This window comes from Suillus bovinus, assembly GCF_016758785.1.
Source record: "Suillus bovinus strain UH-Sbo-P2 chromosome Unknown EDB93scaffold_6, whole genome shotgun sequence".
Classification (NCBI taxonomy): Eukaryota; Fungi; Basidiomycota; class Agaricomycetes; order Boletales; family Suillaceae; genus Suillus; species Suillus bovinus.
The window spans coordinates 607,489-633,853 of record NW_024542062.1 but is presented as its reverse complement, the minus strand read 5'-3'; the positions used below and the strand labels follow the sequence as shown (position 1 = coordinate 633,853).

At 46.7% G+C, this 26,365-nt stretch overlaps 13 protein-coding genes and 1 non-coding gene across 14 annotated transcripts; 6 read left to right on the top strand and 8 right to left on the bottom strand.

The window, feature by feature from the left end:
• Positions 1–934: 934 nt before the first annotated feature.
• Positions 935–1,379, top strand: EDB93DRAFT_1246566 (uncharacterized protein; the record flags this gene model as incomplete). Its single annotated transcript, XM_041452468.1, has 2 exons — positions 935–1,225; positions 1,275–1,379. The coding sequence occupies 2 exons, from the start codon at positions 935–937 to the stop codon at positions 1,377–1,379; spliced, it is 396 nt and encodes a 131-aa protein (XP_041311816.1).
• A 229-nt stretch (positions 1,380–1,608) lies between these two features.
• EDB93DRAFT_1246565 (uncharacterized protein) lies at positions 1,609–2,235 on the top strand (the record flags this gene model as incomplete). The annotated part of the gene is made up of 1 exon (XM_041452467.1): positions 1,609–2,235. The coding sequence occupies one exon, from the start codon at positions 1,609–1,611 to the stop codon at positions 2,233–2,235; it is 627 nt and encodes a 208-aa protein (XP_041311815.1).
• A 1,680-nt stretch (positions 2,236–3,915) lies between these two features.
• Positions 3,916–6,075, bottom strand: EDB93DRAFT_1077895 (Alpha/Beta hydrolase protein; the record flags this gene model as incomplete). Its single annotated transcript, XM_041445350.1, has 15 exons — positions 3,916–3,990; positions 4,046–4,073; positions 4,143–4,270; positions 4,324–4,339; positions 4,396–4,415; positions 4,468–4,533; positions 4,596–4,790; positions 4,841–5,054; positions 5,105–5,242; positions 5,293–5,437; positions 5,492–5,511; positions 5,566–5,623; positions 5,669–5,715; positions 5,785–5,840; positions 5,890–6,075. The coding sequence occupies 15 exons, from the start codon at positions 6,073–6,075 to the stop codon at positions 3,916–3,918; spliced, it is 1,392 nt and encodes a 463-aa protein (XP_041311814.1).
• A 631-nt stretch (positions 6,076–6,706) lies between these two features.
• EDB93DRAFT_1334967 (uncharacterized protein) lies at positions 6,707–7,616 on the bottom strand (the record flags this gene model as incomplete). Its single annotated transcript, XM_041455298.1, has 2 exons — positions 7,099–7,616; positions 6,707–6,835 (listed from the first exon to the last, which is right to left on the bottom strand). The coding sequence occupies exons 1-2, from the start codon at positions 7,369–7,371 to the stop codon at positions 6,707–6,709; spliced, it is 402 nt and encodes a 133-aa protein (XP_041311813.1). The 5' UTR covers positions 7,372–7,616.
• Positions 7,617–8,321: 705 nt separating this feature from the next.
• Positions 8,322–9,346, bottom strand: EDB93DRAFT_743586 (mago nashi). Its single transcript, XM_041457303.1, has 6 exons — positions 9,146–9,346; positions 8,931–9,046; positions 8,819–8,882; positions 8,683–8,770; positions 8,535–8,624; positions 8,322–8,486 (listed from the first exon to the last, which is right to left on the bottom strand). Exons 1-6 carry the CDS (start codon positions 9,184–9,186, stop codon positions 8,436–8,438), a joined length of 450 nt encoding a protein of 149 aa, XP_041311812.1. The 5' UTR covers positions 9,187–9,346; the 3' UTR covers positions 8,322–8,435.
• Positions 9,300–9,999, top strand: EDB93DRAFT_1246562 (ribosomal protein S10 domain-containing protein; the record flags this gene model as incomplete). Its single annotated transcript, XM_041452466.1, has 2 exons — positions 9,300–9,379; positions 9,435–9,999. 2 exons carry the CDS (start codon positions 9,300–9,302, stop codon positions 9,997–9,999), a joined length of 645 nt encoding a protein of 214 aa, XP_041311811.1.
• A 176-nt stretch (positions 10,000–10,175) lies between these two features.
• Positions 10,176–12,657, top strand: EDB93DRAFT_743688 (DUF974-domain-containing protein). The gene is made up of 4 exons (XM_041457304.1): positions 10,176–10,339; positions 10,398–10,892; positions 10,954–11,349; positions 11,401–12,657. Exons 1-4 carry the CDS (start codon positions 10,292–10,294, stop codon positions 12,457–12,459), a joined length of 1,998 nt encoding a protein of 665 aa, XP_041311810.1. The 5' UTR covers positions 10,176–10,291; the 3' UTR covers positions 12,460–12,657.
• A 511-nt stretch (positions 12,658–13,168) lies between these two features.
• Positions 13,169–13,239, bottom strand: EDB93DRAFT_t22. The gene has a single exon. It is a non-coding gene; the product is annotated as a tRNA-Gly (tRNA).
• Positions 13,240–13,294: 55 nt separating this feature from the next.
• EDB93DRAFT_1319125 (nucleolar protein 14) lies at positions 13,295–16,483 on the bottom strand. The gene is made up of 7 exons (XM_041454871.1): positions 16,193–16,483; positions 15,868–16,135; positions 15,737–15,816; positions 15,616–15,681; positions 14,729–15,565; positions 13,892–14,680; positions 13,295–13,842 (listed from the first exon to the last, which is right to left on the bottom strand). The coding sequence occupies exons 1-7, from the start codon at positions 16,457–16,459 to the stop codon at positions 13,432–13,434; spliced, it is 2,718 nt and encodes a 905-aa protein (XP_041311809.1). The 5' UTR covers positions 16,460–16,483; the 3' UTR covers positions 13,295–13,431.
• A 965-nt stretch (positions 16,484–17,448) lies between these two features.
• Positions 17,449–17,913, top strand: EDB93DRAFT_743521 (uncharacterized protein). The gene is made up of 2 exons (XM_041457302.1): positions 17,449–17,503; positions 17,558–17,913. The coding sequence occupies exon 2, from the start codon at positions 17,630–17,632 to the stop codon at positions 17,840–17,842; it is 213 nt and encodes a 70-aa protein (XP_041311808.1). The 5' UTR covers positions 17,449–17,503; positions 17,558–17,629; the 3' UTR covers positions 17,843–17,913.
• A 382-nt stretch (positions 17,914–18,295) lies between these two features.
• Positions 18,296–18,674, bottom strand: EDB93DRAFT_1122897 (uncharacterized protein; the record flags this gene model as incomplete). The annotated part of the gene is made up of 1 exon (XM_041448617.1): positions 18,296–18,674. Exon 1 carries the CDS (start codon positions 18,648–18,650, stop codon positions 18,297–18,299), a length of 354 nt encoding a protein of 117 aa, XP_041311807.1. The 5' UTR covers positions 18,651–18,674.
• A 2,277-nt stretch (positions 18,675–20,951) lies between these two features.
• On the bottom strand, positions 20,952–21,484 carry EDB93DRAFT_1122890 (uncharacterized protein). Its single transcript, XM_041448616.1, has one exon. The coding sequence runs from the start codon at positions 21,265–21,267 to the stop codon at positions 21,052–21,054; it is 216 nt and encodes a 71-aa protein (XP_041311806.1). The 5' UTR covers positions 21,268–21,484; the 3' UTR covers positions 20,952–21,051.
• Positions 21,485–23,377: 1,893 nt separating this feature from the next.
• EDB93DRAFT_1077650 (uncharacterized protein) lies at positions 23,378–23,545 on the top strand (the record flags this gene model as incomplete). The annotated part of the gene is made up of 1 exon (XM_041445328.1): positions 23,378–23,545. The coding sequence occupies one exon, from the start codon at positions 23,378–23,380 to the stop codon at positions 23,543–23,545; it is 168 nt and encodes a 55-aa protein (XP_041311805.1).
• Positions 23,546–24,392: 847 nt separating this feature from the next.
• Positions 24,393–26,362, bottom strand: EDB93DRAFT_1122881 (ATPase V1 complex subunit H). The gene is made up of 11 exons (XM_041448615.1): positions 26,277–26,362; positions 26,027–26,228; positions 25,897–25,972; positions 25,777–25,842; positions 25,548–25,724; positions 25,389–25,496; positions 25,253–25,340; positions 25,036–25,199; positions 24,864–24,989; positions 24,715–24,813; positions 24,393–24,661 (listed from the first exon to the last, which is right to left on the bottom strand). The coding sequence occupies exons 1-11, from the start codon at positions 26,352–26,354 to the stop codon at positions 24,535–24,537; spliced, it is 1,311 nt and encodes a 436-aa protein (XP_041311804.1). The 5' UTR covers positions 26,355–26,362; the 3' UTR covers positions 24,393–24,534.
• Between the last annotated feature and the right edge of the window lie 3 nt (positions 26,363–26,365).

Genomic DNA, 26,365 nt, shown 5'->3' with positions numbered 1-26,365 from the left:
ATTTGTGATATTTTGTCTATTGTATACCTAAGTTGGCATGGGAGGTTTTCCCTGATGTTTGGCCACTCATTTTGAATAGGCAGCGTGTCATTCTATTTGGCCAAAAAGATCAGCCCCGAAATAATCTGAATCGCCGGCCATTGGAAATCATTAGCATATGAGACTTACATTCGTGCTTTTGAGCAGATATCCTCCCAGCACCTGGCTAATGTGACTGCTCTATAACCGTCGCCTCCACATTCTGATTGGGCTAAGCAGCTTTGAGCCACGGATTGTTCTGGCTTGTTGGGTGAGTGGCTCCACCTGCTTGCGTCCTTCCTGAGCTAATGCTCGGCCCAGCCCAACCTAATAGATCATGTCACCATCTCTAGAGTCAAGTCGAAGCTGGAATGTCCAGGTGCCAGGTAATGAAGCCTGCTGAAATACCTCGGCACCATGCATCCAGCTGAGTGGCCGCGTTGCTCACTTCCACTATTCAATTTTCTTCTTCTCCACCATGACACCGAGTTCATCATCCATCACACTCCTCACTCGCTCAATAAAATTTTGTTATACCCACCCACCTCTCCCTTTTAAGTCGTCGCTAAGCAGTATTACTTCTAGCATTTTAATTAGCCACATGCCTTATAATCTTATCTGTCAATTCGAATTTTTACCGTTCCAGAGATACTCATGAGTCGATTGACACAATCAAATCTGTAAGCAGTGTCCTGCCCTCCCAGCGGCTCCACCTGCTTGCATCCTTCCCGAGCTAACGCTCGGCCCAGCCCAACCTAATAGATTGTGTCACCGTCTCTAGAGTCAAGTCGAAGCTGGACAACGAATAATTGCAAATTCAAAATTCTGAATCAAGTCACATGATGGTCTGGGAGATGCCGGATCACATCATCGCAGATTATGCAGTGCTGTCAGCGCACCTTGCTTACCTACCGCCATGTCATCCAGTGAATCGATCAACAGTGACAAATCTACTCATTCTCTTTGTTCTCGTGGTACCATTGACCAAGTGGAATTGAAGAAGGGCAAAAGAAAGCCTGCTGCCTCCTGGACATCAGATGAAGAAGCTGTTTTTGTCGACTTTCTATTGTCTCAGTTTTCTGCAAGTGGCGATGGAAATTTCAAGACTCTGACACTTACTGCAGCTGCAAACTTACTGAAGGAGAGATTCCCAAATGCAAGTGGTGCTGAGAAGACAGCTAGTGTTTGTAAGACTAAGTGGCAATCGGTATGTTATCAGTCACATGATTATGTCACATAGATTCAATACCTTGTAGCTCAAATCAGGGTATAATGCTGTTTTAGATATCAAAAACACATCAGGATTTACGTGGAGTGATGAGTATGGAGTGGGAATTGTTACAAAGGATGATGATGTCTAGAATCAGTACATCAAGGTACATATACTAATGACTGGCCATGAGTGCTACTAAACACTATTATTTTCAGTGGCGCCCTGCAGCAAAACCTTTTAAAAACAAAGGTTTCAAACACTTCAATGTTATTGAGCAGATGATGCCAAAGATCACAAAAGGCTCACATGATTTTTGAGAACCCCTGGCCCCATCTGTTGCTCCCATAGGATCATTGGTGTCTACTAGTGACAGCAATATGGCTCCTCCCACACAGGGTCTGGTTCCCAACACTCCTGGGCCATCATGCACTTTCAATGATCCCTCATCAATAATGCCATCTACTCCATCTAGTTATCTTGCTTCTCCTGATGCCACTAGTGTCTCGGCTCCCTCATCTGTGTTGACAAGTGTTAGCCGCAGTGCAAAGCGCAGAGCCAGCAACCCTTCAATGGTTGGATCTGAGTCGAGCTTTAGTGCCCAAAAACGTACTCGGTCACTATCTGTGACTGCCCAAGTGCAGAAGGATGGGACTAAAACAATGAAGGTGCCCGCTGGTTATTTTGATAACTTCTATGTAACTTACGCAATGAAGGTTCTCGCTGATTATATCAAAGAGTTTCTTGTAACTTCCCCCAGCAGGCCTCAGCCTGTTGTCACACCCAATGACCCCCTTGCTCATGCTATTGTCTTGCTGTCAGAGCACAAGACTCTTACAGAGGATGATCGGCTTGAGATTGTGGACTACTTTGCTAGGGAGAAGGCGCAGGCTGTGATTTTTTCTAACTTTCCAAAGACAACTCAAGCTGCCTGGTTGGAGAAAACTCTGCGCAAGCTCAAGTCTGACAGTAGTCCCAACAATGATCTAACAATGTCAATGGCGTAGGTTTGGAAGTGTACTATACTATGTAGTATGTAGGCTACATTGTACCTGGCAATGGAAGCCCTCGTCACCTATGCTCATCAAGATAGTCTTCCCACATTTCCCTTGCAAGTCTGTCTCGTCTCTGATCTGCTCTTCTGTGTTCTGTCACATCAGCCGGTCCATCACCAAGTTCACCCAATGCAACGTCGATATTGAACTCAAGAAGGTTTCCATCCAATTCAAGGTCAAGGTCAAAAGCATCAGGGTGATGCTTCTGAATGAAATTATGCAGTGTGCATAACGCTGCAGGGACCCGGGCTTGGATGTCCATGTTGTATTCAGGGATGTGTCGTAAGATACCCCATTGACATTTCAGAACACCGAAGATGTGTTTGATGACATTGCGCAGCGCAGAATGACAGTGGTTGAATAGTTCTTGTGCATTCCTCGGCCTGTGTAAAAGTTAGCCCAACATGAACTCGAAATAATAATGGTGACCTACTTGACATTGGCCTGTCACCACTCTTTCAGATGATAGTGTACGCCCCGGTATGGAACAAGGAGGGCATCAGAGGTGCCGAAACCAGCATCTGCAAGAAAATATCGTCCTTCAGGGATTCACAAGTCATTTGTGTGGGCATCTGTCCACAGAGCCACATCAGACATAGATCCATCCCACCCACAGAGCGAATGAAGGAAATGAAAGTTGAAGTTACAAATGAACAAGCAATTTTGGGACAAAACGCCCTTGCGATTACGCATGTGGAAGTGTTCCTCTGGGGGTACGAAGGCCTGGATATGTGTACCATCTACTGCACCAATACACTGATTGAAGAATCAAAATCGAGGATTGTTGAGGATTTTATCAGAGATGGGAGTCGTGTGTGTCGGAAACGTGATTTGGGAGGCATAGAACGGATTTGATAAGAAGAAAAGCATGTGTTTGAAATATCTTTGAAATAGTAGATCTAATGAGTCACACAAATAATATTGAGACTACTGGCACTGTACCTTGTGATGGTGTCAGGGGAACGCTGAAAGCGCTCTCCAACGAGGCGGGATGACAGCCCAGTGACACATGTATATAAAAAAATACCAAGTTGCTCTTCCACTGATACGATTGCGAGATGGGTTAAAACCGTTACGATGGAGAACATGCAACAGTGCAGTGAAAATGTCACAGTCGACACCGAGATTGTGCCGGATCCTGTCAGGATGTCCATGAATGAGCTCATACACCCATGCCTCACCAGTGAGGATGGATGTATGATATGGGATGCGTTCTGTTGAATTTAAGAATAGAAGCTGGTAGGTATGCATAATTTGGATTAACATGGCTAGAAGAATCCCGGTCCAACGATGTCGATAGTGGTCGATTTGGCGATGGGCCTCAAGGTCAACAGTATCATCAAGATCATCCATGTAATATGTATACAGTATACTAGCTAGTACACCAGCAAGGTGCGCTGTGATCCGGCATCTCCCAGACCATCATGTGACTTGATTCAGAATTTTGAATTCCCAATTATTCGTTGTCCAGACTGCGCCTAATGGTTGACCGAAGTTGTGTTCACCGATAGTAGTGGTACGTGAGGTACGTGCTCCTGGCAGTATGGATATGTAGATTTCGAAGTTTGGCTTTTTGCAAACATGTCAAGTATGTCTAACCAGAATCACGGTGTACGCTTCCAAAATCACTCTTCAGACGGAGTGAAGTTGCTCCTTACGAACAACCTGCGAGAAAATCTCCAAAGCTGCTTGGGGCTGGAAGGAAGGCTAATGACATAACAGGCATCAGTAGATATCATCACCCCCAGGAGAGTTAACTAACGATTTCGTGTCCAGCACCGTACACGCGTCTAAAACGTAAAATGATGAGGTGTAGGTGTATCTTTCATTAACAAGCTGCTAAGGGAAAAAAAACTCACGCAAAGGAGAAGTTGTCGACGTTCTGCACGGCCGCAATAGGCGTGCCGTTGATCGTCATATTGGTGAATGGGGTATTATGGAGCGTCTCGTTGCCATACCAATCCATTGCTAGAACTGACACATGGCCCTATTAGCCAGAATACTTCAGCAACGTTGGTGGCAGAATACGCGACAGCTTACTCCAAGCCAGTTACAACTAAAGTCAATGAGAAGCGTCAGGATCTGAAAGGTCATTACAACACGAGAACGGACTTCATATCAGCATCTCCAGCCTGTTCGTCCCTGGTAAATTAGTAAACAATGAAGTAGTAACTAAGCACGCACCCAAATCAAAATTTTCATCCTAGAGTTGGCAAGTGCCGACAACTGAGGTAGCCATGTTCTAGCAAACTTTACATAGCAGGAAGCTAAATTTAGTACTCGAGGAGGAAAGAAGCTAGACAAAGACATACGTCGCCTGTCTTTGCAAATTTGTCATAGGGTGCGTCCGGGCATTCCTCGTACTTGACCTGAGCACCGATCTTCTTCATGACATCCTCTCTGCGCAGATAATACACATAGTATTCAGGGGGAAATAAAGCAGATGAATTTTGACGGATATCATCGGGGTCGTAATCGCCCACAGCAGGGGTGAAGACATTGTCGTTCTGAAAGAGTTCGGCGACGTCCATGCATGCAGTATTGATGAGTTACTCACACAGTAATTATCGGCGTCACGGCAAATCTTATTTGAGTGGGTAGAAGTTCCAGCAGCGTAGCAGGCATTCTCTTGCGCTACGCAACCACCAGGACCGTAGAGGGAATTCGAAATGTTCTTGAGTACAACATCTGGCTGGAGCTGTCCATAGCCAGGAGCATAAGTCGCATAATTTAGGTATGCGATGTTCTGAATGAGCGGATCATACCAGCCACTGTGAATGCTCATTCAACAGGTTACTAGTCGATCAAGAAAGCGACTTACTTGTTAATCATCAGGGCGCTGACAGCAATTGGAACAGCATCAATCTTCCCGTTAGCAATTAAGGCGTTTTGCTCTTCGAAGTAGGTCACAAAGCCGGGTCCGTAGTGACCACCATAGCTCTCTGTTGCAAAGATGAACCTGAGCCTGGCATAAGTAATCGTCCGTGATAGATGAGTTAAGCGACTGACTCTCGACTAGCGTACTTCGAAAATAACTGGCTTTCAAACAAAACCTGAAATGCAGTCCACACGAAGGGCGCAGCGGCTTCTGTGCTGTTTACCGTATCAGTACCGTAAGATAACCCTGTTCCAATTGGCTGGTCAATGTAGATCACTGGTTGAGGAAGTCAACACTGGCAACGAAATGGGAGGGCTACGTGCTACATACTGTTGCTGAGACCATTCCAGCTGTAGGAACGCATGTCATATTAGCATATAAAAAAAGCGATGATCATGACATACCTGTAGGGGTTAAGAATGGTGGAATTACGGTCGGCATTCACCAAGCATGGCCCGTTCTCTGTGAAAATTAGAAGTAAATTCGAAGGCGATTAAACCAATCAACCTTGGAACAATCCGACCATAGAAGAACATCCAGGGCCGCCATTCAACCTGCGAAAGCAGTCAAGAGGTGCGACTCAACTCAGATTATTTGTGTGACCCAGCCTCCCGGCAACCTACCATAAAGTGAACGGAGCTGTCTCCGGTGAGTTTCTAGACTCAAAGAACCAGAACCACTGTGTCTCCTATCAATTTACACCTGGAGGATAGGGAACAGAAATATACCATGGACATGTTTGTTCCAACGTTGATGTAACCAGAAATTTGGGTAACATTTGGAGTTGTTTCACAGATTCCTGAGTTCTTGACATAACGAATGCCAGTTGCATTGTGAACCTTGGATTGAATCTCAACATGCACTGCTTCCGTAGTATCAAGGTGGTCCTCTGCAACAGAAACGGCGAGAGTCATGAATACGCTAGCTGCTAGTAGTGATAGCGTAACACCAGCTTGAACGAGTGTTCTCATAAACATGTTAGTGCAGGCCAGTAGGGCAAATCCATCACTTGAGATACTTATAGGGTACCAGACACTCCAGTTGGAAGCATGATGGCGGCGATAGAAAGAGATGATGCGGGATAACGTGGCGTGCTAGAAATTGGGACTTGCCCACGCGCGACAACAAAGATTAGATCACGCGCACGCGCGCATTTCCGACCTTCTACCGTAATGTTTCGTTGAATAGGGGAATTCACAGTTGCGTTGGTAAGGCGTGTTTCGCCGAATTTGTCACTTTGTTGTTCACCTGTGTTGGTCACCGAAGTGACCAACGGTTTAGAAAATGCAACTTCGGCATGCTCCGTCGGAGTCTGAATCCCACTCAATCCGCTCGTTCTAGTCGAGTGCTGCCGCCGCAGTGACGCGCTTCAAGGTTACTATGGCGCCCATCCGCACTCAATCGGGGCACAGGAAGCTAGGAGTGCATTGAAAGACTCGGGAGACATTCGGACATATGAGCGGAAGATTTCGGGGTGATTGATTTTCCAATCAGTGAGGAGGAGAGTAAGATCTTGACCGCTTTTATTGATATGGACCCGATCTGTCAGATATCTAAGTCACTGGCTAGCTGCAGGAATACCTTACCAGTGGCATTTGTGATCTCGAGGTCAGATGATGAGTGATCAGAATTAGATCCATTGGATGAGTCATAAAGCTCGTTGTTGATCATAGACTGAGTTTGGGTGATAAGTTAAGCATCATATACAGCCTGAATAGCTTGTCCTCGTGGTGTGTTGCGAGGCATGACAGTAAATCCAACTCAATCTCACTGTTATCGGATGGATTATATAATGTTTGTTGCCGTGTCGGCAGACTCGGCAACCCGTTCAAAAGATGCGACAAATTTGCTGACCAGCGCGCGAACAACGGTGTTATCACAGTGGACCAACGTTTTTCAGTGTTTTTCAGACCTCAAAGCTTTTCTGAACAACGGACGAAAAACGCCTTACCAACGCAACTGTGAATTCCCCTAATGGCGCTAAAATCGAACTCCTTCAGAACTGTCATCATTAGCATGAGCAGATTTGCCTCAGACCAGTAGTTGTACGCCATCCAATAGATAGATGCCATCTTCAGCTGAAGCAGCGTTCGCACCGAATTTAATGTCTCCAAGTTCTGGAGTCCGTCGTATCGCCAAACGTTCTTTCTGTCAATCTGACTTCCATTTCGAAGACCAACAACTTCGTGAAGTGAAGCGGACGTCGCCATAGTAGTAGTAAATGAAAAGAGAGCAAAGAACTAAAGAGGTGGACCGTGCAATTGCACCCGATGCCCACTGGAGTTGACGTTCTCCTAGTTTAGTGTAGACCCTGATACCTCCGCGACTACGAAGCATGCGCATGTTGAATAGTGACTCACAGAATCAAGATTTAATTGCTTTGTTCTTAACCACCCGTACTTCCAGCTTTGCTTTCGACTCGAGGTGTATGACTTGAACCACACATGTACTTTCCCTTCATTCGTTGAGATGAACTATTCAGAATGCGATGATTAATGTATCTTGCGTTGAGCATGACAATCCAGCCGACGTATATTTGCATCGACAGCATCAACTGGGGTAAGATTTATGTAAGTGGCATTGAAGAAATTCATAGACTGGACAGCTGGCGTGTCTAAAGAGAGATGCCACTCCATTAGAGGTCGGAAACGGACCAATGGGCCAGCAGCCTCGATTACCCAAGTAGAGTTGCCTTAGGTGTGGACAAGACAGGGCCATGTTTGTTGCGAAAGTATCAGCAATACGCGAGGTGCATATATCCGTGAGATCTAAGCAGTCGAGTCCCTTGAACGATAGGAGGGGATGCAACATGGGAGAGGTGACAACGATCGATTCATTGCTAGCCTCTGTATATTCCCAAGGATGCGTGAAGCACGCCCTAGCGTTAGTACCATAGAGATGCAGCACTATACTACCATTCGAAAGAGATTTATGCAGAAGATAGCGGAAGATGTGTAACTGATGATGCCATAAATACCTTCCTACATGACCCATCGAGTGTTTAAGGTGGAGAACTAACCTGTAACTCGCCACCAGTTGTAAGCATCAATACAACGGCCAAGAGAAACAAAGCATAGAGGTCTAGTGGTTCTGGCGCATCGAGCCTAGATACAGTTGATCAGTGCTATCCAGTTCCGGACACAGGACCGTTCATCGAGAATAGGTTCGTAAAGTGATTGAAACAGCGTTGCCTGAAATTTAGGGCGATACAAAGGTAATATTCATGGTGATGATGGTGCATTATTTGGACCTGGCCCAAGAGATACGAATATAGCTAGATAGGCTTGATCTTGAAGTGAAGAGAAATGAGGGAGAATATCAAACACTACAAATGGCTGTAAGATAATGTGATGGAAAGTAGGCGAAAACACACCTTCAAGTCTTGTACCAGGTAGTAAAATACACGAAGTCCTTCAGGATCTTCGCTGTCCTGGATGTCAACAAGTGATCCAATTTTTGCAGTCTAAATGTGATCAATGGTTTATAAGATCACATTTACAAAAGTGATGCTGGTCACGTACCTCGAAGGCAATGTGGTCATTGCCTACACGTATCTCGAGTTCTTGCTTTCCAACGATGTTTTTTTTCGGCCAATTCGTATCATCTTCCCTGGATAGCCAGTCAGCAGGTCAAAAATGGGGCGCAGAGTGTGATTACTTTGTGATTTCACTCGATTCCACAATGCGCTTGAGCTCCTTGACCACTAACGGCCCAACCCACACTAAGAACTGGATCAGCACTCGAGCGAGACGCAGGATGGACCACCGACTTTCTTTCCTGATCAAGCTGTCGTTCCTATAATTCGAGTTGTTGGCATATCGAAGACGACCATGGGAGTACTCAAACTCCAAGAATTCGTGGCCGTGTTTTCCTGAATGGCCAGTGCTGCATGAATACTTAGCGACATAACAAAACGGGATTCATCAATATTTACTAGTATCTGAAAATGCTTGTCAGCCCAATTATTTCATGAATTAGCAGCACACGCGCCTGAGATAGAATGGGTCACTGTCATGGGAAGACATAGCGGTCTATTGTTGAGACTTGTCCAAGCTCAAATTGGAGGATTTGGCACGATCCGGCATTCGCCGGGTTAGATATTTTGACTATACCAGTCGCGATTCGCGAACTTGAAGTCATGTTTGCTCGACGATCTTGTCTGGCTCTGCCAACTATAGCCAGATTTGTGCGGTTCAATGGCGGCAGTAGCCACACAGTGTACGTGCTTGCTTATTGTATGTCTTGCAGCTGAATGATATCAGCATTTATGTAGTGCCACACCGTTGCCTGCTCGACAGCTGGAATCAGAGGCTCCTGCACCATTGACAGAAGAAGAGTTTTCTTCCATGATTATTCATGGACGCAGCCTCTACCCCCCATCATACCATCCTCGCACTCATTCAGTTCCAGTCGCCCAACTGCAGTTCCGCGCGTATCACCCACAATTCCTTGAACTGTACATGCATTTTGTAGGACATGCAGCTGCAGCATTAGGCATCCCAATTTCACGCCCGGTGTACTTGCCAACACAACGCTCGCTATGGACTGTACCTCGCGGTCCGTTCGTGCACAAGAAGAGTCAGGAGAACTTCGAGCGGAAGGTGCATAAACGTGCAATTAAAGCATGGGATGCAGACCCCGAGGTCGTCGACCGTTGGGTGCGGTATATCGCTCGACATGCGATGCCTGGAGTTGGGTTGAGAGTGACTCAATGGAAGAGGGCACCTCCTGGCATCGGACAACAGATGGTAGATGCGGCCGTGGGCTCAACCAGGCTGGGCTCCGATGCCGACAACGTCAAGGCATTGGCTGAAAAAATTGTGCAGCAAGAACTTTGATCCTTTATACGTTTTTTTATCATTCGTTTGTCTTGCACTATAATTACCTGATGGTCCATGCATGACATTACTGTAGACCTGACCACGTGCATGCTTTACTGCTATCCTACACCTTGTCGGCGTCAGACTGACTCCCAGAATCGATTGTTTCCTGTTGACCTCCAAAACGAGTCTCAATTGAATTCTAATATGAACAAACAACACTCAGTAGACGGTATTCAGACTGTAGACGCTTAAGTACTACTAGACCTGGCCCACCACAGCTCATATACGGCCAAGTACCGTAGCGAACATGGATGCACAAGGACATCTTCTATCACTGAAAGTGATGCGGGTATCTGTGGGTAGACAATCTTTCAGCGCGCGACGTGGTGATCAATGCTGCTGCTTAATGACAGAGACCATCGCTAGCTAGCGCATGGCAGCCCTTTTATTCCAGCTCTCCTTCATTCTCAGCACACTCTACTGCCTCCATTCTCTCTCTGCAAGGAAAGACACCCCTCCCAGGCCACCCCAAGACCCTGCGGGATCTCACTCAAGCATCCGAGTTCCTTACGCTTCCACCCTCATTCGGAGCCATTCAGTTAGGCGAAACATTTTCCAGTTGCATATGCATCAACAATGAGACTAATATCGACATCGAGGGCGTTAGTGTCCGCATTGAGATTCAGACAGCAAATTCCAAGATACTGTTGGCTGAACTTGGTGGCCCAAGTTTCAAGCTCGCAATAGGAGATTCGCTGGAATATGTGGCCCATCACGAGGTGAAGGAGTTAGGCCACCATGTTCTAGCTTGTATCGTCTCGTACCACCTGCCTCCGTCATACCGACATTCCTCTGGTGCTAGTGATCCCTCAAATGAAGCAACCTTCCGCAAGTTTTACAAGTTTGCTGTATGTATCACTTCCAGTAGGACTTCTAGTGATTTGAACATTTCAACTGAAAACGCCTTAGGTCACCAACCCTCTTTCTGTAAAGACAAAGGTACACACGCCTCGGTCTCCATCGGCGTTGATGACTTCGTCAGAGCGCGAGAAAGTGTTTCTTGAGGTCCACATTCAGAACTTAACACAAGATGCAATGTGGTTCGAACGCATGGAGTTTGAATGTGTGGAGGGATGGAGCGTTGTCGATGCAAACACAACAGACGATGATAAGGATCGGAGATTATTCTCTGGTCCGATGGCTCTCATGCAACCACAAACCGTACGACAGTATATCTATATACTGACACCAACATCGACTTTCTCGTTTCCTGTCGTTCATACAGCAGGCAGCGTCATTCCTCTTGGCAGACTTGATATCTCATGGCGTTCTCAGTTCGGCGAACCTGGCCGTTTATTAACTTCGGTGAGATCACTGTCCAAAAGAATGGCTTCATCACTTACTTTTGACACATAGATGTTATCTCGTCGATTTCCTAGCCCCCCTCCAGCACCAAATTCAACTCCAGCACCAGCTCCCCCACTCCAGCACCCTGTTTCAGCGCTTCCACCTTATCTTCAGCGCACCGTGCCAAGTGCGCCATCCTCGCCCGCCCGACCACGATCTCCACAACTTCCCCCTTCTCGACCTAGTTCCCCAACCCCGGTTCCATACAGACCAGGCTCACCCTTCCGCACGCGCCAAATGTCCGGCCCTTCGCACCCACAATCATCAGCAGCTGGATCTATATCTATTATGCCTATCGCGCCAAATCAACAACAACCAGCACCAATGGTGCCTGCTCATGTATTGGGCGTTGAGGTAGATGTTATCATAAATCATATTGCCAGGGAATCCATCGCTGTTGAGCGGCCTTTCAAGATCGCTTTGACTGCCACCGTTTCTGCTACTCTACCAAAGGCCAAAGGGAAACAAAGGGTCATCACTCTTGCTGTACAACATCTTCAATATCCGCGTGCTACCGTGGCTGAATACCCTGAACCCTTCCAGGCCACCGAGACCATCAGCTCACGGTTCTCTTCCCTCGGCCTCACTTCTGTGACGTCAACGCCTGTCACGCCTGTCCACAATGCCTCCAACACGGCAAGCGAGAGCCCCTTAGTTATCTCACCAGAAAAGATGCTTGCACGCGGAGGACCCACATTACCACCCCCTTACTTCGAGTTCGCTGACGAGGAAAAACGCGCAAAGCTGAAAGGCTGCGTATTTGTTGGGTCGTCCACACAGTTCCTGAACCCGATTACGCTGACTTATCCCAGTCACGCCAGTCATCATGAGAACTCATCGGATGATGATGCGGAGAAGGCGGAGGGTAGTCAAGAGTTTGAACTTACCTTCCTACCTGTGCAGACAGGATTTGTGCGAGCAGGCGGCCTGCGCATCCTACTGGTTAGGGATGAGGTTGTAGATGTTGATACAGATCAGGCGGCTACTCATCGCTTAGGGTCCGGCGCGATGGAAGCAAGGACAATGAAAGAGTTAGATGTAGTCGCCGAACTTTGGGTTCATTCATGATCATGATTTATTCAATTTATTGATGCGGAGTCAGTAGGATCCATGGAATGAATATGCTACGATCGGAGGGTAGAAAACCTGACAGCCAAACTATAGATTCTATTCTACGTGAGTTCGAGGCACGAAAACGAACAAAGAATGAGGTCTCTGGCCGTACAGCCTTTCGTGTGTCCCACCTTTCTTGCTTCGTACCACTACGTGGTGCTTGCAAGTTCTCTACTCTCTCGTTTCGTCGCACCCACTCTCCGCTCTCTTTTAGCAGCCAGCCTTGTGTTACTTTACTGGACGTTTCCGGTAAAATTCATAAATTCATTCAGTGCATCATTTTTGACACTGACAGAATTTTCTGTGAGCTGCTGGGCCCACTTGCCCTCACGACTCATCCTGGATTTTCTTCACAGGTTCGAAACGATGGTTCGGGTCGCAAAACCCTTTGGGTTGAGCCCAAATAGCCACGCATGCATGTAGAATATCGTGGCCACTATTGCGACTATTTGTATATCAGATATTGATCTGGTTTCTTCCGTACCATCACGAAAACTAACAGCTACACATAGAATAACACTTTTCCAGTTGAATTGCGCTCTTTATTTTTGTTTCACCGCACTGGGGCGTTGTTCTACTCGTTCAGTCCCGTAGTGCTGAGTACCTGCAACTGTAAGGGACAAAAAATGTGTATTTGCAGAAAACGAATCACACATCACACAAATGCATTAAGGGGGAATCGAACCCCCGGCGGGTCGATGGCAACGACCCAGGTTACCACTACCCCATTAATGCTCGATTTACTTGCGTCCAATAATATTATATATCAGATTTAGAGCTTGCGTTCTTGAACATGCAAGACATGAGATATCACCGGAGACTGACAGCTAAACCTCTGGTTATGATAGTCTTTTTTAGTACTACTGCTAGCAATCAACCGCTACAGTAGTCAGTGTTTACCTTTACTAATTAGAGACTTCAAATAATCTACTTCCGTCCAGATCGACGCTTTTCTTTCTCCTTCACTCTATCCATGGCCTTTTGTTCAGCTCTCTCGCTTTCCAACGATGAAAACGCCTTATTCATGCGGTCCTTGTAAGCGCGGTCCTTTTCAGTCTGCTGTTTGTGCTCTACAGCTGCCAAGAACTTCGCATCCTTTCTGAGCTCACGAATGGCTCCCTTCTTCTCCTGCTTGAGTTGGTAGCGAAGCTTCGAGGCCTCGTTACGTTCATGATCTGGATCGTGCCGCCGCAGGTAAGAGGAAGACCTTGACTCAAACTTGGGTATATATGTTGGGATAGGAATTGGCTTGTGGGCCTGAAGTAGAAGAGGTTTGCGAGCTTGACGAGCGAACTTCAATAACCTGGTGAGCTTGTCTTGTAAAGAGGAGCCTTGCGTCTAAAATTATGGTTAATCAACTCTTCGCACAATCATGATATTGACCCACTCGAACGCCCTCCGAGAATTTTGTGATGTCGAGTTTCGTCAGGATATCTAGAACTGGTTGATAGAGCTCAATAAAACCGTCGAGGCTCTTGTACATTTCTGAAAACCGATCCAGGAGGCGAAAAGCGAGACCTAATAGATTAAGTTTATCTTGCTCTTGATGATGGTCCTCAGTCAGGAGCCGATGTAGGTTTGGGGTACGGAAGTCGAGATGCTTGGACTTCTTGACATCGATCGCAAGGGGTGCACAGAGATCTGAATGGAAGTCGGGGGAAGGAAATGAGCCGGGTATTGATGCAACATTTTTGAGAGAGCTCGGAGCTAGGTGCAAGACCGCGTTGATAGAAAAGTTGATAGCTTCTGGGACCAGGCGTTTGGACAATTCCTCGTACTGAAGGAGGATAGAAGATAAGAAGAGTCCACTCGTTATGTCCGTTAGTGACCGAACACGACACAGCCCCAAGTAAGCACCCATGAGAAGCCTTGCAGGTGAAATGACGGGATGGCTCATATCACTACTAGACCATATGATTCCAATAGTGCGCAAGAGGGACAATTCAGCTGGTCCGGGCCATGTTCTTGCACCTAGTTCAAGAGCTCCTCGCGATAATCCCCGCTCCAAATTTTTGTGCATCAAAGAGAGTTTCTCCACGAAAATTCCCGCAGATTCAATAGGGTATGAGCGGCACAGTGCAAAGAGGTGGGGAACAATAGAGTTCAAGAGCATGAATCGTGGGGCAGGGGGAGATGTGATATAGAGAACGTGATCAACAAGGACCGATGTCAAGTTCTACGGGGAACGTCAATCGAGTTCACAACTACCAAAATAAGGCATTACCTGAAGCTTCGCTTTATTTTCTGGGGAAAGGCTAGGATGATGCAACGTGCGTATACGCTGAACAACGATAGGCACGTCTGTGTCATCCACTTCTTCGATGATCTCCAGAAACTCTTCGTGTGATTCAGGGCAAGGGAAAGTGAAGGGAAGGTCATATCGAACACCTGGTGGCTTGAGTTTTGCTGACTTCTGGTTGGTTGTGATTTCGTCGAACTCGTTTTCAGAGGCACTGCCTGCTTCACTGCAAGAGCTGGGTTGATCTCCCTCCTCACTGTTCTCATCTTCGCCGTCGGTCTCCTCATCCTCACCCATATCTTCATCCTCATCTTCGTCCTCCTCGCTGTTATCTTCCGCAAGCCCCTGGTCGTTGATACCAACTTCACCTAATCCTGACCCAATACCTCCCCACGATTCGTCCCCTACAAAATCGTCCTCGAGGTCGTCGCCCCCGCGTTCCCTCTTCCGTTTTCCGTGATTTTTTCCGCCGTCATCACTATCTTCTCCATCTTCTCCAAGCATTCTCCTCTTTCGCTGCCTTTCTGCTTTCTCTAGAGCCTCCTTCTCCTCAAGCGCAAGCTCATCTTCAGTTTTTGTTCGATCTTTAGGCTTTGCGCGTTGATCAAACGCGAGTTCGCGAACTTGTCTGTCGTAGTCCATTTGCTCATCTATGTTTACGGAGGGAATGTCAGGCTGGTTTCCAGAACTACCCAGAGAAGCCACGTTGTTGTTGGTCATCTGTGCGTCAGGCGCGAAGAGTAGACTTCTCAAAGAATCAAAGTCTTCATCGAGTTGATGCCGCATACTCTCCTCTTGTACTTTTTCCAGCTGACGGCGGGCCTGAACCTAAATTAGAAAGACCCCAGTAGGAAATATCATACATATGTTACCTTATGCTCTTTACTTTTGGCGATGAGTTCTGTCATGACTTCTGCTTTTGATTTCTTCCGGTCGGACTGAATGTAGAAAAGTATGAGCACAAAGTTTCTCTCTAAGCTAGGAGAGGCGCACGTTCTGGTCTGATTTTTCCTCATCCTTGTCGCCAAACCCGCCAAAGTGTGTCCTCCCAACGATGTCACGATCAAGTTGACCTTGAACTAGTTGAATGAAATGAACTCGATGCAAAACATAGTAATGCTCACCTTGATCATCATCTTCGTCTTCATCTATAGGTAAACCAACGTCATCGAAATCATCTAGATTCGAGAGGCTTTGACCATAATGCGTGAGCTGTTCTTCGCCCTCGAGATTGAATATGGTTCCTTTAGAAGCTCTCTGCCTTTCTTTCGTGAAACGCTCCAGCATACGGTCCTCAAGAGACATGGAAGGGTCGTTTTCACCAAAGCGCCTATCTACAACTCCGCCCACATGTCCTCTGTTCTGGAACTCTTTCAACAGAGTCTTCTCGCGCTGTTGTAGGCAATGTAGGAGGCCTGTCGATATCCCTGAAAAGTAAAATATGCACACCTGCTGAATACCTGCTTGTTTGCTCTGTGCAGGCTGTCCTTTAGACCCTTTGATCTTGCGTCCGCCGACATCATGTTTGCACTTGGTGACCTTGGTGTCGAAGGGATTTAGCTTTTTGTGTATCTCCTGAAGCTTGGCTGCCTTCTTGATTTTATCCTGGTCAATAGAGGCTGAACGCTTGCGCTTCTTTCCATTTTGTGGGGCCTTGCTGATCCCCGCTTGAGATAACGCTGATTTGAGCTGAGATAACTGAGATCCCTTCGCCATGGTATGTATAATCCGGGTCGCCCGCCAACAAAATGTAATGCATTATATAAGCAGATTTCCCCAAGTTGATGCCAGCGCTAGTATGCAATGTCGACATGCTTCTAGCTCAACAATTCGGAGAAAAATAACTCAAAGGGCCGCTGCTCGAGCAACATCACCTATATGTGGGATACACTTGGGCGGCCCACTTACGACTTACATTGATGATTATCAGTTATACTCAAAGTCAGTCGTCTACGGTCTGTATAGCAAAACTTGTGTTCTGCATGGTGTCGCACTGCGTCACGGTGTGTTGGTACTAGAAGATCAGATGCGCATTGAAATAACGGACGTAGTATCAATGCAATCATATCGACTTCTCAACGTGTTGCTGCGCTGGCAGGGTCACTGTAGGTTCAAATGAAAGGGGATTGGGATGAGAGTCCTCTGATTCGGGCAAGCGTTCCGTTGTTGCGAAGAAGATAATTGTCTGGTGTCCGTCGATGCCTGCAGATAGATCACGATTCGATGGTCGAATACTTCTGCTGAAATTATTGCACTTTGACGACAACTCTTCCAAATCAATCACTGGGAGAATCGCCATCATCACCTGTCTTGCTCTCGGCGAAGATCGGGAGTAGCAGAATTGCAGTGGCGGATAATATGGCTAGGCAGATTATTATCACGACCTTGTATTTTGGAACCAGGGAGAACTGACGAGTTCTGCCCACAATAACTAGTTCTCTGCCAACCCTGACTTCTGCCAGCAGTTTTTCCTGGAGTTCTGCCATCTGCCGGCACAATCAATTCTGCCCACAACACTAAGAATCGTACCCATGCATGACATAAAAGCCAGCTGCTGTCCCCTCTCAGTGAAATCATTCGAAAACCCCCTCAGAAAATTACCTCGCACAGAAAATGCGTTTCTACCTGCTCAACGTTGTTGCTGCTGCTGCTGCTTTGACGACATCTATGGTTGTCAGTGCGTGTGGGGCACAGTATCAATATTGCGACAAAAATACACCTTGCTGCAAGAATATGAATTTGATTTGCTCCCAGGCTAGAGTGAGTATGAGCAAGTCATTGTACAATCAGGACTCAATTACATGACTCGCACAGTGCTGGGGTCACAACAGCGGCAAGTTGGAGCCTTTGTAGTCTATTGAGAATCGAGCACGGGGCCCGTGGCACATGGAGATAGTGAGTCATGTTTCTGCTTTCACTTTGGTATTATGTTTGATGGTGCAACACCTAGTTCAGAGACAGTTGTTTTTGGACAAATCATCAGTGCGAAATGAAGATGGCATAATTAACTTTGCATCAGTAACAACCAACATAAATGTGGCGGGGGTTACTTGCAAATATTTGACCAGAGTAAACAAACTCAAAGTCCGTGACATCTAGTGCAGTGTGTTCGGTACGTACTGAAAGATCAGAGCATTGAAATAAGGGACGTAGTGTCAATGCAATCATATTTCATTTCACTACGTCTCGACGCACAGAGCTTGCAAGCACTTCTTCTCCAGGAGTCTCTTGACGGCACCTGTCCCACCTGCTTGCACGAGATCACGGAACACTTTGCTTGCTGCTGAGTTTCTCCAGAGGTGGCAAGAAAAAATTAAGAGAAATAAACTGTTAAATTTGGGCATGCCATCTCGGATGCGATGGCTGGAAGGCTGATGAGTTTAAATATAGTAGCAATTGACCTTTTTCCGACATTTGGACGCTCTGTCCAGTGCGTTAGCCTAACTTCAAGTTCATATGGCCTCCCGATATTCATTGCTCGTTTTAAAAGCCTTCCGAACTTTGAACTTGGTGAACCACGAGCAAGAACAGGTGCGATTAATCATTTCAAAGTTCACATTGCTCGAACAGTATGTTCAAAAACAACTGTACAGATTGGCTCCGAACTATGTGTTGCAACTTGCACCATCAAACATGATACCAAAGCGAAAGCAGAAATATGGCTCACTGTCCCATGTGCCGCTCGGGCTGTCGGCTGGGTGGCAAGGTGCACTAAGGCTGGCACTGGGGAGTCATGTAATTGAGTCCTGGTTGTACAATGGCTCATACTCACCATAATATAGTCACAATGCAAGTTAGTGCAGCAATCGGCGCTTGTTTGGCAAATTTCATATATGGTCCCACATGCGCTGACAACCATAGATGCTGTCAAAGCAGCGAAAACAACGTTGAGAACGTAGAAACGCATTTTCTTTGCGAGGTAATATAGAATCTTTTGAGGGGGTTTTCGAATGATGGGGGACAACGGCCAGCTTTTATATTATGCATGCGTACGATTCTGATCCATTTGGTAGACTTATTGTCAGATTGCAGGTATTTCAGCAGAACCTGCAGAATCGTGCTACGACCATTGAGTCGTGATCCGTCTGCAGGCATCGACGTCCGACAATCCTATTCTTCGCAACCACGGAACGCTCGCACGAATCACAGGTCTCTCATCCCAATCCCTCATGGCTCCGAACCAGGTGTTGCATGATCAACCATGATATCAAAGCAAAAGCAGAAACATGACTCACTATCGCAATGTGACCCTCGAGCTGCCGGTTCAAATTACACTAAAGCAAGCAGGTGAGTCATGTTTTCAGTACCAACACACTGCGGCATGCAGGACACAAGTTTTGCTGTAGACGACGGACTTTGAGTTTGGACATTTGCAAGCCAACATTACTGTTGTTAATACAAAGTTAACTGTGCGTCTCGGACAATGTCTTTTCGTACATACTCTAGTTGGTTGGCCGTTTTGCACCATATTGTAGACATGAGCGTTGCAGACGGCGAGAACTAGTGTTACAGTCTCAAATTGTACCACCAGGTTGAAAATTCCAACTGTGGCCGCCAGAAAGTCGAGCAACGTCCGTTTCTGAAGGCCTTTGGAATCGAGACCCATCAAACTTCGCATTCACAAACGCTAGCCAATCACGGCCGAGCTCGACGTCGCATCCACTCAAACAGACCGGTTGAAAGGTCTGCCGTGAATTGTACCAACCATTGACGGTAGGAACGCGAACCGGTCCAAGAGTGGACTCCACAGCTGTGACCTGTCCCATTATGATTGATGACAGTTCGAGGGACATTGCAATCATGCAGAAATGACAACGACACGGTCGAATCAGAACTCGCATCATCGACGCGAATAACAGCAGGGATGTCAAAGAAAGATCCGAATATTTTGTAAGGAGACGTAGGCATATAGATAATCGAAGACTTTGAACAGACAGAAATTTGACGATATGCGCAGACCAAACAGGCTACAGAACCGTGCGAACCAGATACCACAAACAGACATGACTAAACGTTTAAACTTTAAACGTCTTAGGGCCGGAGTTAATGGATTTCTCTGCCAAAAGTTGTTATTTTAATACCAAAGCGAAAGCAGAAACATGACGCACTTATTTGCCCCTCGGGCTGTCGGCTCAATTCTAAAGGCTGGCAAGGTGTACTATTGGCACTGGGGGAGTCATGTAATCGAGTCCTGGTTGTATTACAATGACCTGCTCAGACTCACGATATCATAGCTACAATACAAGTCAGGGCAGCAATCGGGGTTTAATGTGCAAGGTTCATACTGTTTCGAACATGCACTGACGACCATAGATGCTGTCAAAGCAGCAAAAACAACGTTGAGAAGGCAGAAACGCATTTTCTATGCGAGGTAAAGACGGAATCTTTTGAGGGGGTTTGGGGACAACGGCCAGCTTTTATATCATGCATGCGTACGATTCTGATCCATTTGGTAGGATCGCAAAAAATTCAGCAGAACCTGCAGAATCGGGCTCGTTCGTAATCTGCTCTGCAGGTATTGACATCCGACAATTCTCTTCTTCGTAACCACAGAACGCTCGCCCGAATCACAGGTTTCTCATCTCATCGCTACATGCAACCCTGCCAGCGCAGCAACAAGTTAAGAAGTCGATGCTCATTCTCGCCGATACTTTCGATATCTACTCGCTCGATAATTCATGTTCTTTTCCCTCAATCACGATACGATTTCATGGTATACACCGATGACCCTATACTTCCTCGGAGACAAGGAACAGCGTCGAAGAAATTAGTGACTATAAACCAAACGCTCTTCCAAGTCCCTCTTCTCCGTTAACCGCCCCTCGTACCCCATCAGTCGCTCAATAAAAGAGTCGCTCTCAAGCACCCACGCTAGCCCCTTTATCTTTCAAATTATTACCCCCCTTTTCACTTTCGCCATAACGCCAACGTGTCATAGCTTTTGATATGTAATCGGTCGATATCTCATATCACTTAAGTACTGATACCTGTTGCAGGCTCCCAGGCTTTTATGTACTAGTACTTGAATACCTCCAAGATCAAGATTGTCACAACCCTGGTGACGGAATAGCTTCCTGTATTCAATCGTTTCGTGCTTATCCTAGAGCGTCACGGTAGCGCCATAAGGCCCCCCTCAAACTACATGGAGCTATATAGCCCTAGAGCTGCATCGGCAAAATTATACTTCACTCTAATCGTAGCGGCGCTGGGAAACGTCAGTCCCAGACTTCAACTTCGGAAGCTCAAGAAATGTCAATAGATTGGCAGCAAACAGTCTATCGATATACAGCAATCAGTTCGCAGTGCTACTACGAACTTTGCAATAGTATGAGTTGAATCATTGTGTGAACACACAAACGGTTCAGTCCATGTACATCCGAGTCCGTACTTCCATATAGCCATTCAAGCATTGGCCACCCCCGCTCTCGATCTATACGAATATCTCTCACCTCTCCCATCACCAAGTGTTGCACCATCAAACATAATACCAAAGTGAAAGCAGAAACATGACTCACTATCTCCATGTGCCACGGGCCCCGTGCTCGATTCTCAATAGACTACAAAGGCTCCAACTTGCCGCTGTTGTGACCCCAGCACTGTGCGAGTCATGTAATTGAGTCCTGATTGTACAATGACTTGCTCATACTCACTCTAGCCTGGGAGCAAATCAAATTCATATTCTTGCAGCAAGGTGTATTTTTGTCGCAATATTGATACTGTGCCCCACACGCACTGACAACCATAGATGTCGTCAAAGCAGCAGCAGCAACAACGTTGAGCAGGTAGAAACGCATTTTCTGTGCGAGGTAATTTTCTGAGGGGGTTTTCGAATGATTTCACCGAGAGGGGACAGCAGCTGGCTTTTATGTCATGCATGGGTACGATTCTTAGTGTTGTGGGCAGAATTGATTGTGCCGGCAGATGGCAGAACTCCAGGAAAAACTGCTGGCAGAACTTGGTAGAACTCAGGGTTGGCAGAGAACTAGTTATTGTGGGCAGAACTCGTCAGTTCTCCCTGGTTCCAAGATCCAAGGTCGTGACAATAATCTGCCTATCCAGCAAGAATGCTATTCCCGAGCTTCGCCAAAAAGCCCGGACATTTATGATGAACAAGACAGGTGATGTAGAAACCCACGGAGGCTCCTACCCAGCGGACGTTTCGAGGGTGAGGTGCCGTCCTAGTACAGTAGTAGATAATCAAGTAGAGCTCACCTGCCACAATTCAAACACCAAACTTCGACCGCTGAAGTGAAGTCACAGGTCCGGCAGCCAGATTTACGAAGTCCACCACCCAATTAAGTAATTGCTAAGTCATCACCAGAAGACCAGACGACACCTGATTAGGATTCTGGTCCCGTGATTGTCTAGCTCATATATGGCAAGCACAGATCATCTTCATATTTGCGATCAGGCTGAATCATGCAATAGACGGGGAATGTTCAGGCTGATGAGTATATGATAAGTCAGTACTGGTCAGTCGTAATAATGAAATTCAAATGATGGACTATGATCTAGTGCCTGCAGTCCGGCCGGTGCCTGATATACCTGGGGCTAGCTAATGTAATTTCACTGCTGGTGACTCGATAGACGCAGCAAGAACTGGTAAGACATCACCCTATGTTTGATGTCAGTCGTGCAAACAAAAATCCGGTGTACAACTGACCGGCATTCCACTATTCTCAGGCAGCTCAAGCCTACACCTAAGTCCAAATCTCCATATGTTAATGAGGCCGTCAAACACCCGACTGCAAGACAGTTCGTCCCTCGTCAGGGACCGAATATTGTTCATCTGAAGACACACCAACATTGGCGGCCCGAAAAAATGGTGATGAAGCTGGCAATGACGTTAAGAGTTAGTAGCACAAGGTAAGCACCAAACTGAGGCAGGAACCAGTCTGGTGAGATAATGCCATTGTGTCAAAGGCATGTTTGCGACAATTAAAAAAAAGAAAGGAAAAGCAGAGATCTTTACCAGTTTACAAAGCATCATATCCCTCACGTGCAAGAAACCCATCATCTAGCTCCTCGTCAACCCAAATTTCATTCTCGTCATCGCCCAGGTCTTCAGGTGCACTCCCATCACCATCGTCATCGTCCACAGCTTCATCCACCATGTCAGCCTGTTGCCACTCTTCTGAGTCAAGCTGAATATCTTCTTCCTCGTGCGATGGCACAGCACCATCGTTCCGCAAAAAAATTATCGCACTCTCATGTTACTTTGTGACCAACACCACCTCCTCGGAAGCGCATGAACATGTCGCGGTCGACAAAAACTGGGTAGACAGATTAGCAGAGTGACATCAATATACAGAGAATGCGTACTGATTCACGTAGAAATACTTAAAGTCTGTATTGTCATTATCCGTAGCACATCCAAACCAGGCCCAAGCTGAGTGTCAGTGCGTCCATGTTCTGGTGGCACCCTGAGCACAATACCAAACATCTTGATGACACGAGCGTACGAGTAAGGGTGTCGGTCATAGTTATTCTCATGTGAGAGCATCAAGACATCCGCATGTATTCGAGGATTGATCGAGTGTGCACATCATAAGTCGTATAGTTGATCTGTAGTATGCTGCGCTCGCGGAGTTGGTTGTCAACAATATTTGATTACCGAAGCTTCCCCCTTAGCAAATGCCAGACGTGGTGCCCTCGGTCAGCGAAATATGCAATAAAACCCTTCAAGTCTTTGGGCGGAGACCATGCCTATGGCAGATCGAAGTCACACAAACTGTCCTCCGACGCGACCAAGATGTTGTTTCAATATCTGCGACCAGCTCCGGAAAAACATTGACATTTTGAATGGCTCTATTATTCCACACCCAAGGAATACAGATTGTTGTCACTCCCCTCAACATTCTCGGTATCCAGGGTATAGCACGGGTATACCCGCGGGTCGGAAGATCAACACCGCACCCCGCGGTATAGCAGCTTACCCGTGGTGTTGCATTTACCCGCGGGTACACAAACAAGAAATTGTGACACTCTGTAGGATAACCTCACCCAACGCTCGTTTTCTCTTCCTCAGAGATCTGAGTAAGGTCCTCGGGTGCTACCAGACCACAGCGGAGCCATGAGCCAAGACAGGAATGCACGGTTTGATGATGGAGACAAGCGGTTTCGAGTGAAGCGTAGAAGGTGCCAGCCTTCTGAAAATACCCTCGAGCCCGCATACCACATCACCTCCCACAGACTTGGCTTAGAAGATTCAATTCATACTGATCCAATCAAGGGAAGGCCCCTAGACGAACTTCTCTTTCTACTTGGATTCATGCTGATACACTTCGGCCAATCGAGGCAGAACAGATATCATCCCTTGATATTCACTCCTGTCAGGATGATATATGAATTAGTTTGTCCAAATAACTCAAAGATTTGTCCTTGACTGACCTTGCTTTATTATTGCAGTACGTTGCATTCGCTATGTATAAGCAATTTGGTCGTCCGCGTTATTCGCGACGGGTTGAATTGTGCAAGAGCACCAGTGCCTCACAGGATTTACGATACTAAAACCTTACATGCTGCAACACTGCCAATATTACTGTCTTTGTCAAGAACTGCAATGAATGCATCAAATCTTCCTTTTCACGCTGATACGCACCTCGTGAGGGTTGCGACACCGTGAACATGGTGAATGAACACGCCGATATTGCAGATGTAAAGAGGAATGGCATTCTCACGTACGAATGCGAGACGCAGCGTGTAGAACGAGATACAACGATAGCCGTAACATACATCATGACGGCGGTAGTACGTGTGCTGATAATATGGAGACAGTATCGATGTTCAGACTATACCGCTGACCAAGGGTGGCTGACAAGCTCCTGGACAGACAACAGGGCATGATAACGCACATCTGGGTCCTCATGGGTCATGAGCTCCATTGCGCGGGCTTTGCCTCCCAAGTCTGTAATTATTCTGCGCAAACAATTAGACCAATGTAACGTTCAGGGTCATATGGCCTTGCTTACCTCTTTCCTCGTTCATAATGCTTCACATATTGTCCAAGATCGTGGACTGCAACAGCCAGGACTATAGGGTCATCGGAGCTTAGTAGTCCGATGAGGGTCCTGGAGTAAGAATTAGCAATCGAGCAATTAATATATGAGGGTGCCATTACTTCAATTGCTCATAGTCTCTATCGTTCAATCTCGATGCATTTTCCCGCCAGAAGGCATCTGACTCGTGCACTGGTGTCCACGACAGATGGCCAGATGCCAACTCAGACATATATTCATCATACGTCCTGCATCCCATTAGTCAGTGAGAGGTTGAAGTAGCAGCATACTCACGTCAAGCTTTCAAAGTTGCGTTCTAACTCATCTCTGACATACTGTAGGTCCTCTAAGATGTCTTCATCGGACCATTTGCGAGTTAAAAGATTCTTGGAGAACGGAAGAAGCTGCGCAACAAGCATAGCCGGAAGATTCTCAGAAGGCGCTTTCGTGATCAAATTCTTCGAAAACATCAGTATCAAGCATGCTGGAAGAGAGAGAAAAATGCGCTTACGCTGAAAGTGGCAATAATAACACGAATGACCTTCTCTTTCACGGCAGCCTGTGCCACTGTGATCAACAGAGGTATGATATCGTATTTCCTTCAAAACTTTGAGAAAGTTCCATGATGATGCGACTCGAACCCTCACTTGTTAATCTGTTCGGCGACATCTTGCTCGAATGAAAGCAACCAAATGCAAAAGATCACTTGGTAGCTCATCTGAGGGCCAGGCTTATGGCGAAGGATTTCGACGAACCTGTTCTATCAGGTCAAACGCGAACCGATGAGCGATGCTATAAGTGCTCACCCTGCTAATATTCCAGGGATGGCCCATACTGCCCTGCGGCATTCTGGACGAGCGAGAAGAGACTCTAAGCACTGAACCGCAACGTCACGCTTGTTTTGTGACTGGCTCTGCACGAGCGATGAAAGAACCTTGAGAAATGGTTGAAGGTGCTGATGCTGCAGGGGAGTTGATTCTGAGCTGAGCAGACATGACGTCAATAACGGACTTGAGGAAGGCAGATCATGCACACCTCAGCAGAACGGTGAGTATTTGAGCGGATTTGAGTTGTACGAAATCATCTTGAGCTTCCAGCGTTCTGACATGAGACTGTTGATTTTACAAACCAGTAAAAACCGCCGAAAACGCGTACCTGATGAGAGGGGCATAAGGGAGGTCGGGATCAGATTGAGCGGCCCTCGCAAAGAGCGGTATCCGTTCATCATGATCTACAGACATAGGCGTCATGTATTTTGTTACCAAACATTTATAATGGAACATACCCAAGAGTGCATCTGCGATCAAGACCAGGAGGCATTGCATGGTATCGACCCTTTGCAACTTCTTAAGAAGCCGAAGATATAATAGGGCGTATGTTTGGCCATCTGACAGAAGGATAGACTCAACCTTTGCCCTGGGCTGTCTGTCTACCTTCTTAATGAGAGCCAGCTCCTCCGAGGTCACCAGTTCGGCACGTTGGTATCCCTGAGTCAGGGATGAGTGTCATGCACTGATAAAATCTGGTTGACGTACCTCCCATGGAACAGGCTTTGACCTTATCTTTGCAGAACTTTCGTCCAGATGTGCATTCAAAACCAGGGAAAGGGACATTGTTACCCAAG